Below are 15804 nucleotides of genomic sequence, written 5' to 3'. Positions count from 1 at the left end.
TGTTTTAATTCCACCATGCCACACTTTAGGCTACATTGTTGCAAAACCACTTCATGCATATGATGCAGAATTTAGAAAACAAATCCTGAGAAAATCCAGACCAAAAATAAATAAATCCTAGAATGAAATGGTTCTATCAAAGAAATACAATTATTGGTGTGGAATTAGAAATATATATTATTTCCATTCATGTGGAACACAATAATACATTAACTAATTTAGCTATACTAATACTGTATTAATATAGCTAAATTAGTGAATTTATTGTTCGAATAATACAAGAGTGAGTTAATTGACTGACAGTCACAAAAGTCATCCAAAGAAGTGGAATAACTCCGTTGTGTTTGTCTTCTGTTTATTGCATTAGGCCTCTTCTCAATGTTTTGATGTCTGTCTGAAAACACAACTGTCTCAGAAAGGACTGTTACCATGACTTCCTCTCCTATTATTGTGTGTTTTGTGCGGGTCTCAAGGCAGATAGGGGATATGAATAGTAATAGTGGAGCAAAGATGATTTACGTCTGCGGTCAAGCACACTTACAAAACGGAGGAAACAGACAGCAAAAGACTGCTGCATTTCTTAAGACGGGGCCGGGACGTTTAGCACGAGAATTCAAAACTAGCCTATAGGCTACATAGAGACGACGTAATGTCTTGCGCGGTTGAATAACACATAAAACGGACTGCATTCCGTCGAAAGTTGATTATTAAAGATATAGAGCAAAGTGCAGTGAACCGATTGCTCTCGCTCTCAAACACACACAAGGCGTCAACGGGACTCTAGAACCGGAGGGAGACTCGTTTTTTGCTGGTTTGCATGTATTTCTGATCCTTGAAGTTCGAGTGGGGCACCGGGTGACCTGAAGTAACGTCATTATGTTGTATTGTTGTGATTTATTCGGCCGTGTTTGGCACTCACCGATCATTCGGTTATATTTGTTTGCATTTTTTATAGCACCTGTGTTCTTACACCCACAATGCTTGGATTTCAAGCCCCCCTTCAAGCCTCAAGATGACCTCCAGTTCTGCGCAATGTACAGGAACTTCGGCTGCTGCGACTCTGCCAAGGACCAGGAATTGATGGCTAAATTCTATAAGATCATGGACAATTTCGACTATTATGGATATGCCAACTGTGCTGGGTATGTGCAGGATCTTCTCTGCCAGGTAAGCAAAGCGCGGGTAAAGGTCGATACTTGGTTGTTTTCAGAATTACATCATCCATCAGTTTTTGGCGAGTCCCGGCATGTTTGTAGAGGCATATACTTGTTATTCAGGGGCACATTCACCGAAACAAAGATAATGTAATTACAAATAAAATGGTCTGATCTGACATGCGTTTTTAGGCACTGGCGTAGCCTAGCACACACCACAACAAGGAGGGGGCCCCACGGGCTTTGGGGGCCCCTCCCAAAGCTTTGTTGGGGTCCCCCAGGAGGTCGGCCCCACAGATAGCATATGAACACTTCATAAGCCATGATTTTTATTTATTACAGAAAGTAGCTTTAAAACTTCAAAATGTGCGCTCTGCCTCATGTCAAAATGTGTATAATAGCAGGTAATTAGCTCTAAAACAGCAATATTTTCTCTTAGCCTCATGGCAAAAGGTGTAAAATAGCATGAATTAGCTATAAAACTGGGGAGAGGCTTTACAGACATGCCTGGTGCCCAAATTGATGAGGTTTGTCCAAATTGATGAGGTTTGTTGAGCAGCGAGAGTCAAGTTCAATTCGGATCGGTCAGTTCAGTCAATCATCCTGATGAGCCCTTTCCAGCTAGCTAGTTTATGCTTGTGGATAGAAACTTCAGCAAGAATTTGAAACTTGTCTGCCGAAATTGGGACTTGGGAGTGTTGAAAATCATTCAGTTTTTTATCTGAGTAATTGTTTGTTTTGTAAAAACAAAAATGTAACGTTAGACATTAAGGCCATAGTTGTCATTCTTTGGGGGTGAAAATCACTACAATAAATGTCCTTTAGCTGTCACTCTGGCCACACTATCTAGCTACACTGAACAACATTTTTTACGCAACATGCAACAATTTCAAAGATTTTACTGAGTTATAGTTCATATAAGGAAATCAGTCAATTAAAATAAATAAATGAGGCCCTAATCTATGGATTTCACATGACTGGGAATACAGATATGCATCTGTTGGTCAAAGATACCTTAAAAAAAGGTAGGGGCGTGGATCAGAAAACTGGTCAGTATCTGTTGTGACCACCATTTGCCTCATGCAGCATAACACATCTCCTTCGCATAGAGTTGATCAGGCTGTTGATTGTGGCCTGTGGAATGTTGTCCCACTCCTCTTCAATGGCTGTACGAAGTCGCTGGATATTGACAGGAACTGGAACACGCTGTCGTACACGTCGATCCAGAGCATCCCAAACATCCTCAATGGGTGACATATCTGGTAAGTATGCAGGCCATGGAAGAACTGGGACATTTTCAGCTTCCTGTAACGATCCCGGCTGTCTGAGTCGGGTCCTGTCTGGTGACTAGTTTTTCCTGTTCGTAATCTCCAGTTTCCCGAGGGTTCGGGAACGCTCCGGGGAGCGCTCTTGTTTTCCGCACCTGCATCCCATCAGCAATCTGCACACCTGGTCCTGATCATCACCCTTCTTAGGCTCTGGCCGAACATCCAGTTCCTGCCGGATCGTTAGCCATGAACAGTATGTTTGTCAGCGTATCAGCCTTGAGTTCTAGCGTTAGTTTTTGTTGTTTTGCACCTTGTTGATTTGCTGTGTACTCACCTCCGTTTTGTTCTGTCTGCAGTCTCTCACCCGGAACCTTCACCCAACCTCTGCCTGATGGTCGGCGGCTGCCGAGCCATGTCTGGACCTACCACTGCACCCTCAACAACCCATCCACGCCACCCGCTCTGTCCCTGGATTATTCAGCCTCACTCGGGAGTCAATTAATAAACACTCACCTTTTTCTCTAAGTACCTTGTCCTGGTCTGCTTCTGGGTTCTGGCGTAGTAAACCGTGACACTTCCAGGAATTGTGTACAGATCCTTGCGACATGGGACTGTGCATTATCATGCTGAAACATGAGATGATGGCGGCGGATGAATGGCACGACAATGGGCCTCAGGATCTCGTCACAGTATCTCTGTGCATTCAAATTGCTATTGATAAAATGCAATTATGTTCGTTGAAGAAGCTGGATGTCGAGGTCCTGGGCTGGCGTGATTACACGTGGGCTGCTGTTGTGAGGCTGGTTGGACGTATTGCCAAATTCTATAAAACGACGTTGGAGGCGGCTTATGGTAGAGAAATGAACATTACATTCTCTGGCAACAGCTCTGGTGGACATTCCTGCAGTCAGCATGCCAATTGCATGCTCCCTCAAAACATGAGACATCTGTGGCATTGTGTTGTATGACAAAACTGCACACTTTAGAGTGTCCTTTAATTGTCCCCAGCACAAGGTGCACCTGTGTAATGATCATGCTGTTTAATCAGCTTCTTGATATGCCACATCTGTCAGGTGGATGGATTATCTTGGCAAATGAGAAATGCTCACTAAGAGGGATGTAAACTAATTTGTGCACAACATTTTAGAGAAATAAGCTTTTTGTGCGTATGGAACATTTCTGGGATCTTTTATTTCAGCTCATGAAACATCGGACCAAAACATTACATGTTGTGTTTATATTTTTGTTCAGTATACTTCCCTCTCCTTACTGTGGCAAGTGGGAGTGAAGGACACTATGCCCCGTGTTGTGTTGTCAGCTTGCAGCGCAAACTCTCCCCATTGAGCAGTGTAGACTGTATCCCAGAGACATCCAGATGGTTAGGCCTACTACCAATATAACAAGCTATTTCTCGTATAGGCTGCTATTCTACTCAAAATAAAATCAAGTGGGATGGAACAAATTGGAGATGGTGACCAATACTACAAGTTATTTCTCCCTCGTCCATTGAAATTAAACATCACTTTCTTTTACCAGTTTTAACTAGCGCACATACGCTGGAAAGGGCTTATCAGGACGACTGACTTACTCGAATACATTCGTCTCCACACACACTTGACTGAAAAAGAAGTGAACATTAAATTCTCTGGCAACAGCTCTGGTGGACATTCCTGCAGTTAGCATGCCAATTGCACGCTCCCTCAAAACTTGAGACATCTGTGGCATTGTGTTGTGTGACAAAACTGCACATTTTAGAGTGGCCACTTATTGTCCCCAGCACAAGGTGGGCCTGCTAAGGGTTTGCTCCTCACCTGTGTAATGATCATGCTGTTTAATCAGCTTCTTGATATGTCAAACCTGTCAGGTGCATGGATTATCTTAGCAAATGAGAAATGCTCACTAACAGGGATGTAAATAAGCTTATACTGATTATTATTATTTATTTAACCAGGCAAGTCAGTTAAGAACAAATTCTTATTTACAAAGACGGCTTTCCCCGGACTACGCTGGGCCAATTGTGCGCCGCCCTATGGGACTCCCAATCACGTCGGATTGTGATACAGCCTGGAATCAAACCAGTGTCTGTAGTGACGCCTCTAGCACTGAGATGCAGTGCCTTAGACCGCTGCGCCACTCGGGAGCCCCATGATAAGATGCATGTTGTTAAAACAAGCGTATCTCTTCAAATCGAAAGTGTACGTGCTTCACAGAACCAGGCAAAATGTCTAAGAGGACAGGGGGGGTGCCCAAATGAAAGAGTTTGGTTGGTCCCTGACTTCCCCCTCATTTCTCCTGTTTCTCCACCTTCCCTTCTTTCTCCCCTCCTTCAGGAATGCTCTCCATATGCAGCTCACCTCTTCGATGCAGAGGACCCCAGCACCCCCATCAGAACCCTCCCTGGCCTCTGCCCTGACTACTGCTCTCAGTTCTGGCTCAAATGCCGTTCCACCATCACCTTGCTCTCTGACGACCCGCAGCTAGCCGAAGCTGAGACGGACCAGGACCGCTTCTGCCAGCACCTGGAGCTGGAGGACCCAGACTACTGTTACCCACACCTTCTCAGGTGGGGCTGCCAAGGGTTTGCTTGGGGAGGGGGGGTGGGGTAGGGCAAATGTTCAAATTTTTTATTGGGATGTACAGTTTATGTATGATTCAATGATACAACGATTGTACACACCTCCTCAGCAACGAACAGCTGACACAGAACTTAGGCCGGGTCCGGGCCGACCCCGAGGGTTGCCTGCAGCTCTGCCTGGAGGAGGTAGCCAATGGCCTGCGGAACCCCCTGGCCATGGTTTACGCCAACGACGGAACACACCGCTTCTTTATAGCGGAGCAGGTGTGTGTGCTCACTTTCCTTTAAGAGCTTTCGTATTGCATTGTGGTATTATAGGGGCGTTTTCCCATGCAGACACAGATTAAGCCTAGTCCTTTACCTGCACTAAAAAACAAGCCCAATGGAGAATCTCTTTAAAAAATAGTTTAATCTGCGTCCTGGAAACCACCCTATAGTGTATTGAGTCTGTGTATTTTGTTGTATGTATATGTTGGCCTCACAAAAAGGAATTTCCGTAATGAATGTATTATCATATCGTAGGTGGGTCTGGTGTGGACGTACCTGCCCGACCGCTCCAAGCTGGAGAAGCCGTTCTTGAACATCACCAAGGCCGTTCTGACGTCGCCCTGGGAGGGGGACGAGAGGGGCTTCCTGGGCCTGACCTTTCACCCCAACTACAAGTACAACGGGAAGCTGTATGTATACTACTCCGTGGAGATTGGCTTTGACGAGCGGATCAGGATCAGCGAGTTCCGCATCTCCCCCAGCGACATGAACGTGGTGGACCACAGTTCTGAGAGGTACAGTTATGTGGAGTGTGTTGTGTTCTGGCCCCAAAAATGGCTGCTGAATGTGCATCACCCCGTGGGCCGGAAGGGAGGAATCCTCATTGTTGAGAGTGCACACATCCTGATCAGTCTTATTGCATTATCTCCATGTTCTGTAAAGGGGTCTACACACTCTACGGAGGCAGCCCTTACAGAAAAAAACAGGCTTCTGGCAAACAGTTATAATAATAATATGCCATTTAGCAGACGCTTTTATCCAAAGCGACTTACAGTCATGCGTGCATAATTTTTTTTGTGTATGGGTGGTCCCGGGGTTTGAACCCACTACCTTGGCGTTACAAGCGCCGTGCTCTACCAGCTGAGCTACAGAGGACCACCAGTTGTGGCAAACCTTTGGGCAAGCTCATATTTTCACATGCAAATTAGTTTTGTGGCAAACTGTTGTGGCAAATTTGCGGCAACTTGTGAACTTCTGGCAAACAATTCTGGGAAACTTGTGGCGAACATTCTACTGTTTGTTGCAAACTCAGTATGAATATGCAAATTAGATCCGGTTTTTGGTTACTGTGTGTTAACAACATTGAAATGTTGTATCTACATACACCAATCACATATCACTTTAAATGAGCTTGCTTCTCACAGAGAACTAAACATATGAAATGTACTAAATGTACTAAACAACATTTATTCAATGTCTTAACAGATAAAAAATGAATCAAATACAACTTGAAATCGCCAGCATGCTAATGAAGAAAAGACCAAAGACTTGATATTTCCCAGATAAACAATTTATTTAATATTTTTATGTAGCTACATCATTTACATGAGATAAATGTCAACACTATGGGTATGTTGACCGTACGATGTTTAAAGGGGCAACTACAGAATTTACATGAGCCAAGCGATAACTGAGAAATAGCTTTAAACCAATGGAAGTTTAAAAGATAAACAACATTTAAATAATTAAAACAACAAAAACGAAATCAAACCCAGTTCAGAACTATTGCCTTTTTGAGTGAACTTTGGAGATGGTGGCCCTGTGAAAGTCCTTCGTCCAAAGCTTGTTGAATGTATGAAATGAAACAATCAGAAAACACCAAACTAAAACAAAATTAGGATACTGAAAACAATTACTTAATTTTTTTTCTATTTTGGCATCTTAAAATGGTAGACTCAGCGGCTAATGGGCGGGTTTGGCTTTGGAAAAACGGCGTTAGCTGTTACAAAGTTGCCTTGATGTTGCCATGCTTCTCACTTAGAAATGTCCTTGTTTTCGAAAGAAAAGCTATTTTTTTGTCCATTAAAATAACATCAAATAACACCAGTCTCAACGTCAACAGTGAAGAGGCGACTCCTGGATGCTGCCCTTCTAGGCAGAGTTGCAAAGAAAGTCCAGTGTCTGTGTTCTTTTGCCCATCTTAATCATTTCTTTTTATTGGCCAGTCTGAGATATGGCTTTTTCTTTGCAACTCTGCCTAGAAGGTCAGCATCCCGGAGTCGCCTCTTCACTGTTGACGTTGAGACCGGTGTTTTGCGATTACTATTTAATGAAGCTGCCAGTTGAGGACCTGTGAGGCGTCTGTTTCTCAAACTAGACACTAATGTATTTGTCCTCTTGCTCAGTTGTGCACTGGGGCCTCCCACTCCTCTTTCTATTCTGGTTAGAGCCAGTTTGCGCTGTTCTGTGAAGGGAGTAGTACACAGCTTTGTATGAGATCTTCAGTTTCTTGCCAATTTCTCACAATGAATAGCCTTCATTTCTCAGAACAAGAATAGACTGACGAGTTTCAGAAGAAAGTTATTTGTTTCTGGACATTTTGAGCCTGTAATCGAACCCACAATTGCTGATGACCCAGATACTCAACTAGTCTCAAGAAGGCCAGTTTTATTGCTTCTTTAATCAGCACAACAGTTTTCAGCTGTGCTAACATAATTGCAAAAGGGTTTTCTAATGATCAATTAGAATGATAAACTTGGATTAGCAAACACAACGTGCCATTGGTTGCTGATAATGGGCCTCTGTACGCCTATGTAGATATTCCATTAAAAATCAGCCGTTTCCAGCTACAATAGCCATTTACAACATTAACAATGTCAACACTGTATTTCTGATCAATTTGATGTTATTTTAATGGACAAGAAAATTGCTTTTCTTTTGAAAACAAGGACATTTCTAAGTGACCCCAAACTTTTGAATGGTTGAGAGAATGCCAAGAGTGTGCAAAGCTGTCATCAAGTCAAAGGATGGCTACTTTGAAGAATCTCAAATATAAAATATATTTTGATTTCTTTAACATTTTGTTTTGGTTACTACATAATTCCATATGTCTTATTTCATAGTTTTGATGTCTTCACTATTATTCTACAATGTAGAAAATAGTAAAAATAAAGAAAAACCCTTGAATGAGTAGGTGTGTCCAAACTTGTGACTGCTACTGTGTAATATATATATATTTATATATATATATACACACACACACACACACACACATACCCCGTGTAGCTCAGTTGGTAGAGCATGGCGCTTGCAACGCCAGGGTTGTGGGTTCGATTCCCACGGGGGGCCAGTGTGAAAAAATTTATGCACTCACTAACTGTAAGTCGCTCTGGATAAGAGCGTCTGCTAAATGACTAAAATGTAAAAAATATATACATATAGTGCATTCGGAAAGTATTCAGACCATTTGACTTTTTCCACATTTTGTTACGTTACAGCCTTTTTCTAAAGGATTAAATAAATACAAATCCTCATCAATATCCATAAAGACAAAGTGAAAATACCTTATTTTGCAAATGTATTAAATATAAAAAACGGAAATACCTTATTTACATAAGTATTCAGACCCTTTGCTATGAGACTCAAAATTGAGCTCAGGTGCATCCTTGATCATCCTTGAGATGTTTCTACAACTTGATTGGAGTCCACCTGTGGTAAATTCAATTGATTGGACATGATTTGGAAAGGCACACACCTGTCTATATAAGGTCCCACAGTTGACAGTGCATGTCAGAGCAAAAACCAAGCCATGAGGTCGAAGGAATTGACTTTAGAGCTCCGAGACAGGATTGTGTCGAGGCACAGATCTGGGGAAGGGTACCGAAACATTTCAGGAAGGTGACCAAGAACCAGATGGTCACGCTGACAGAGCTCCAGAGTTCCTCTGTGGAGATGGGAGCACCTTCCAGAAGGACAACCATCTCTGCAGCACTCCCCCAATCAGGCCTTTATAGTTGAGTGGCCTGATGGAAGCCATTCCTAAGTAAAAGGCATATGACAGCCCGCTTGGAGTTTGCCAAAAGGCACCTAAAGGACTCTCAGACCATGAGAAACAAGATTCTCTGGTCTGATGAAACCAAGATTGAACTCTTTGGCATGAATGCCAAGCATCACGTCTGGAGGAAACCATGCACCATCCCTACGGTGAAGCATGGTGGTGGCAGCATCATGCTGTTGGGATGTTTTTCAGCGGCAGGGACTGGGAGACTAGTCAGGATCAAGGGAAAGATAAACAGTGCAAAGTACAGAGAGATCCTTGATGAAAACCTGCTCCAGAGCGCTCAGTACCTCAGACTGGGGCGAAGGTTCCCCTTCCAACAGGACAACAACCCTAAGCACACAGCCAAGACAACGCAGGAGTGGCTTCGGGACAAGTCTTGAATGTCCTTGAGTGGCCCAGCCAGAGCCCGGACTTCAACCCGATTGAATATCTCTGGAGAGACCTGAAAATAGCTGTGCAGCGACGCTCCCCATCCAACCTGACAGAGCTTGAGAGGATCTGCAGAGAAGAAGGGGAGAAACTCCCCAAATACAGGTGTGCCAAGCTTGTACAAGGGTACAAGGGTCTGGGCTGTCGTGGTTACATGTGGTCTGCGGTTGTGAGGCTGGTTGGACGTACTGCCACATTTTCTAAAACGCGGTTGGAGGTGGCTTATGGTAGAGAAATGAACATTCAACACTTTACATGTTCTGTTTATCTTTTTGTTCAGTGAGTGAATACATTGAAGCAGCATATCAAATTGGGATAATGTTGTAGGTTACACTGGCGAGTAGACGAAAATGATATTTGCCAGGGCAAATTATTTATAAATCGTATTATTTCACATGGAGGAGATGTGGGAAGCTAAAAGGCTAGCCTTCTTGCTGTTTTTAGCCAGCAGGCTAGCAAGTTGCTAGCGGATATACCTACAGCCTAATGGGAGGCACAAAACGAGGTAATGTAAATCAAACCTAAACTTTCATTACATGTAGGCCTAGCTATTCCTTAAATATGCAGTTGGTTTTCTTTCAAATTAGCTAACAGTGGTGATGTTTTCAACTTGATTCTTCTTTTCCCACCTCAAATGGAAAGACAAAAGAATAATCTCTGCTATCGCCGTCTTGTGAACGTTGCTATTTCGTCTAGAAATGCATGGGCCGGCGAGGTATCATGTTACCAAAAGGTGTCTGCTGCTCCAAAAATCGTACTTCACCCGAAGTGCACGCACGCATGCACGCACGTAGTCTATGCACGTGAAGCTTGCAGCAAGCTTAAGATTCACTGAGGAGAGACAGGCAGGTGATTAGTGTGTCATTGCACAGAACATCAATGGGAGGTTTCTCTATAAGACGTTTTGCACAAACAAAATCTATGCCAATACGTTTACTGTATGATTTTCTACCACTGATTTCTCTGTCTCCAACTCCTTCTCAGGATCATTCTGGAGGTTGACGAGCCTGCGTCCAATCACAACGGAGGAATGGTGATGTTTGCTGATGACGGGTACCTGTACATTTTCACTGGAGACGGGGGCATGGCTGGTGACCCTTTTGGGAAATATGGAAACTCTCAGAACAAGTGAGAGAAGAGAGGAAAACTTGTGGAACTCACATTCATGACATTATCTTATTGAATCATATAATGTTAACGATTAGTTACAGCTGTTAACATTAACACTGTTGCTAATAATACATTACTTCTATTTACATTAAAAAAACATTAAAAACCATAAAGACAATCAGTAATCATACTTACAGATAGAGACACAGTGTTATGTTCCACATTCATACTGCTCTCTTCTGCAGGTCAGCCCTGTTAGGCAAAGTGCTCCGTATTGATGTTGATGACAATGACAGGGGTCCCCTGTACAGGATCCCTTCTGACAACCCGTTCGTGCATGAGCACGGGGCGCGCCCTGAGGTCTATGCTTACGGGGTGCGCAACATGTGGAGGTGCTCCTTTTTTCTACAACTTTACAACTTAATATGCTTTAATTCATGAAACATTACACTGACAACAAAAAAAAGTGTGTTAAGAGTTTACATTACTGCATGGAATAAAGGAGTAATAACTTGGTTATAAAGTGTAAACTAGTTGTAATTACTTAAGATTTTGTTAGTAATTACTTACATTTTTTAAAAGGTATTTTCTGACTTTATTGAACACATAGAGAGAGGTTGTGTCAAAGGGCAGTAGGCCGGATTCAAACCTATGCTGACACAGTAGACCGCTAGACCTCCCTAGGCCACACTTAAGTTGTTTTATTGGTCGACTTGTTCTTGTTTCTCCCATGGAGGTGTTCTGTGGACCGGGGGGACCCCCTGACTAAGGAGGGCAAGGGCCGTATCTTCTGCGGGGACGTGGGACAGAACAAGTTCGAGGAGATCGACATCATAGAGAAGGGAAGGAACTACGGCTGGAGGGCCAAAGAGGGCTTCTCCTGTTATGACAAGAAGCTGTGCGCCAACAGCTCTCTAGGTGGGCATCCTGTAGTTTAGCCTGATCCAAGATCAGTTTGTGCTGTATAGCCAACTCCAATGCTCATCGTCATGCCGGCATCCTGTAGCTGGGTCACGGAGTGTTTTGTTCTGTGATTTCCTTCTGTTTTATTTTGTATACTGTACTTGATTTATCCTTAGACAGTAATGGAATCAGAGTGGGAAGAGATGGGAAGGGTGGACGTGACGTGGGGTTTGAACCTCGGTCTCCAGGGTCATTATGTGCTTAGAAGGGAAGTGCTCAGGAGGGAATAAGCAGGAAATCCGGGAATCCTCCTGATCAGGATTTCTGGAAAATCACAGGCTCTGCACGAAGTCTCTTATCTCCTGCTTCTGTTCTCTTCCAGATGATGTACTCCCCATCTATGCCTACCCTCACAAGATGGGCAAGTCTGTGACTGGCGGCTATGTGTACAGAGGCTGTGAATACCCCAATCTGAACGGCATGTACATATTTGGAGACTTTATGAGTGGGTAAGGCTCCTTACTGTATGTGTTCATCATTTTAAGTTCAATTCAAATCCTAAAAGTGGTTATGGATGTTGATACTATATAGCAGGTGTCTTTTAAATACATTTAGAAGGTTGTGTTTTATGTTTTCATGTATAGCCTATAAGGAAAGCATCCTGAAAAATGTTATCAATTCTAAAATGTAGTGTCTCTTCCCTATAGGCGTATGATGAGCCTCCAGGAGAATAGGAACACGGGTCAGTGGGACTACCATGAGATCTGTATGGGCATGGGTCTGACCTGTGCCTTCCCTGGCCTCATCAACAACTACTACCAGTACATCATCTCCTTCGCGGAGGACGAGGCAGGTAGGAGGAGTCACATTACACCTCTTTTTGTTTGCCCTTGGTCACAGGCAATGGAAAAAGGTTTTTAATCATCAGATCTCTAGGCTGCACACATTATGCCAATTTCTCAAACCAAGATTAAGCCTAGGCCTGGACTAAAAAGCATGCTCTTTAGAGAATTGAATAAGAGTCCAGGAATCTAGCTAGATTTTAAATTACTGTAGGTGACATTTTTATTTTTCTGTCTCAACAGGAGAACTGTACTTCATGTCTACTGGAGTGCCCAGTGCCACATCTCCCACCGGTGTGGTTTACAAACTGGTGGATCCCTCAAGGTAAGGATTTAAAGACATAATCTGCAATTAAAACAGCCTGACCCTGCCACTGTTTGGTTAGGTGAGGATTTAACTAAGTTTACTGCTCTTCTCTTGAAGATGACAGAAGCCTAGCAACACTGTCATAGACACACTCTTTTTAAAAGAGACAAAGACTAAACAAATCAGTGAAACATGTTGAGCATCAGTTCATGATTACTGATCTGGTTATTTTAAAATCAGAAGAACGTGCCTGTAGTTCTTAATCTGATTTCCATGGTAAATTCAGTCTCTCTGTGTTCTGTGTTCTTTTTTGTTTGTTGGTATTTTACCCCCTTTTTCTCTCCAATTTCGTGGTATCCAATTGGTAGTTAGTCTTGTCCCATCGCTGCAACTCCCGTACGGACACGGAAGAGGCGAAGGTCGAGAGTCGTGTGTCCTCCGAAACACAACCCAACCCTGCTTCTTGCCCGCTTAACCTGGAAGCCAGCCGCACCAATGTGGCGAAGGAAACACCGTACACCTGTTAACCGAGTCAGCGTGCACTGCGCCCGGCCCGCCACAGGGACAAGAACATCACTCACTCACAAAGCTGATTTTAATTAGTCTCTACCACAGCAATGTTTGGAAAGGGAAGAGTAGAGTAGGCCTTCAAACTCATTCTGGGAAAGAGACCAGCTGAAAGCTAATCAAATACATCTAAAGAGCCAACTTCTCGACAGAGGCCGCATGAAACTGGTGTGAACCTCTGGCTTCTCACCCTCTGATTTAGTTTTCTACCCTGCTGAGGACTTTTCTTTTTGTCTTTTGTCTGTTTTAGACGGGCACCACCAAGAAAATGTCACTATGACCCGCTGCCTGTCAGAGTGAAGGGCAAGCTCATCAAATTCAAACCAAAGGAAAGTGAGTATGCTGGCTCTCAACATTCATCTCTATCCGTCTGTCTGTCTGCTTTTATTTTGTTTGTTTTATTTGGCCTCCTTTGCTCAATCAAACATTTATGTCAGTAAAATACACACTAGACTTCACTGCTTCAATTTGATTATTCACTTCATCGTCAATTCACAGATTATTAAGTCATTTGAGAGATGTTTTTAGACCTCTGAGAATGCCAGATTCCTATTAAACATATATTACACTGTAGATAGTCCTACATGCTAATTATAACCTAATCTCCCACAACTATACATTAGTCTTGTCCATGTAGTTATCCTACATCTGACCTCTTCTTATATTCTACAGCATTAACAGGAGTTGAACTACCGACCAAGCGTCCAAATCTCTCCCCGCCAGAAGAAACCGTCAGACCCCATCCCACTGAGTCTGCAGTAACTGAGTCCGACAAGGACTGGCTTCAGGAGCTCATGGACATTCTAAAGGAGCAAGAGGCTGCCGCCGTCACCACCACACTTCCTCCAACCACAACCACAACCAAACCGCCCAGGCACACAAGACGGAAACATCGCAGGAAGAAGGGCAAGCACCGGTCGGAGAGCGGGTCGGCGCCAGCAGCCGTGCCTCAGAATGGGGTGGTGAGACTGGCGGGGGACGAGCAGGGACGGGACGACCGGGGGAGAGTGGAGATCTTCGCCAACGGGGAGTGGGGAACGGTGTGCGACGACCTCTGGAATACGAAAAACGCAGCAGTGGTTTGTCGACAGCTGGGGTTCCGGTTCGCCCTGAAGGCGTCCAAGCACTCGGAGTTCGGAGAAGGGAAGAGTCTCCGGATTCTTCTGGACGATGTCCAGTGTGAGGGGACAGAGGAGAGCCTGCTGGACTGTCAACACACGGGCGTAGGTATGCATAACTGTGCCCATTACGAGGACGCAGGGGTGATATGCGGGAACTCGGACTACGTAGATGCCTAGAAATGAGAGTCCATTGAATTTATTCCTGACTGTGGCCTAAGTGATTGTAACTAAAACCAAGGAATATTGCTGTCTAACTTTTGTCTAATTGTTGTAGATGGTGGCATTTCTAGGTCTACCTCTTTCATTAAGGTAATATAATGCTGATTTAATTGCTGTGTTAAAGTCTTAAAGGGTTTCTATTTTAATTGAAGTTTTTGCTAATGCAAGACATTGCTTTCTCTAAAGCAAATTCATCTAAAACAGTATTTCGATGAATGTATAAGGAATACCAGGTTATTTAATACTTACTCATGATCACATACTGAAATTAATTATCCAACCAGACTCACAAGATATGTGCTCAGTTGACATGGAAAACACACAGTATATATATATATATATATATATATATATATAGAAAGAGAGCGAGAGAGAGTTTGTGTGTAATGTCACTGTTATTGTCTGATTATTTTTGTCTTTGTTTTGTTTAATTTGCTTTGTTGTTTTTTGTTGTTGCTGTTTTGTTTTAGTTTTTTCACTTGCTTAGGCGATGTAAACACGTTTCCCATGCCAATAAAATGACCTTCGAATTAAATTAGAGGGGAAAGAGAGAGAGAGAGGGGGGGTAAAGAGGAAGAGGGAATAGGGTGGAGTGACAGGAGAGTGAAAGTCATGGGCAAAGTTAAAACTGCCAATTCGAAGCCTGGAATCCAAACAGAATATTGTTTCTCTATTCAGTGTGGACTGACTAAAGGCTAGCCTATTTGTCCAAGTCACCCTGCTTGGTTCTGGTGTCTGAAACTAATTAGATATAAAAATATGCCCCTAACTTCATCCAACAACATCATCGACGCCTCACTCCCAGATAAGCTGAACACCTTCTTTGCCCTCTTTGAGGAGAACAACACTGAGTTGATGAGGGCCACCGCTGCTCACGAGGACTGTGGGATCTCGATCTCTGTGGCCGACGTGAGTAAGACTTTGAAGCGTGTTAACCCTCGCAAGGCTGCCGGCCCGGACGGCATCCCAAGCCGCATCCTCAGAGCGGCTACAGCCCGGTACTCTGTCCTGCACCTTAGAGACTGCTGCCCCATATACAGTATTTAGAGACATTGAACACTGGTCACTTTAACAATGTTTACATACTGTTTTACCCACTTTATATGTATAGACTGTATTCTAATCACAGCTCATCCTATATAACTACTGCTGTACACACCTTTTCTATTCATAAACTGTCCATACTCTATATATACACACACACCGTATATACACTGAACAAAAATATAAATGCAACATGTAAAGTGTTGGTCCCATGTTT

General features: G+C 43.4%; 1 protein-coding gene across 1 annotated transcript; it reads left to right on the top strand.

The window, feature by feature from the left end:
- The first annotated feature begins 461 nt into the window (after nt 1–461).
- On the top strand, nt 462–14968 carry LOC121544686 (HHIP-like protein 1). The gene is made up of 12 exons (XM_041854749.2): nt 462–1167; nt 4753–4985; nt 5108–5261; nt 5520–5779; nt 10459–10602; nt 10830–10976; nt 11321–11502; nt 11870–11996; nt 12195–12340; nt 12573–12654; nt 13454–13536; nt 13876–14968. Exons 1-12 carry the CDS (start codon nt 877–879, stop codon nt 14499–14501), a joined length of 2475 nt encoding a protein of 824 aa, XP_041710683.1. The 5' UTR covers nt 462–876; the 3' UTR covers nt 14502–14968.
- Nucleotides 14969–15804: the final 836 nt, after the last annotated feature.

The sequence above is a fragment of the Coregonus clupeaformis genome, chromosome 29 (genome assembly GCF_020615455.1).
Source record: "Coregonus clupeaformis isolate EN_2021a chromosome 29, ASM2061545v1, whole genome shotgun sequence".
NCBI lineage: Eukaryota > Metazoa > Chordata > Actinopteri > Salmoniformes > Salmonidae > Coregonus > Coregonus clupeaformis.
The sequence above is the reverse complement of the archived record's forward strand: the minus strand, read 5'-3'. Positions and strand labels throughout refer to the sequence as shown.

Excerpts from the sequence above, each read along its gene's own strand:
- LOC121544686 (XM_041854749.2), top strand. The coding sequence starts at position 877 with ATGTTGTATTGTTGTGATTTATTCGGCCGTGTTTGGCACTCACCGATC. Across the intron at positions 10,977-11,320 it reads GGGGTGCGCAACATGTGGAG|GTGTTCTGTGGACCGGGGGG; the intron begins GTGCTCCTTTTT and ends TCTCCCATGGAG. Across the intron at positions 12,341-12,572 it reads CTTCGCGGAGGACGAGGCAG|GAGAACTGTACTTCATGTCT; the intron begins GTAGGAGGAGTC and ends CTGTCTCAACAG.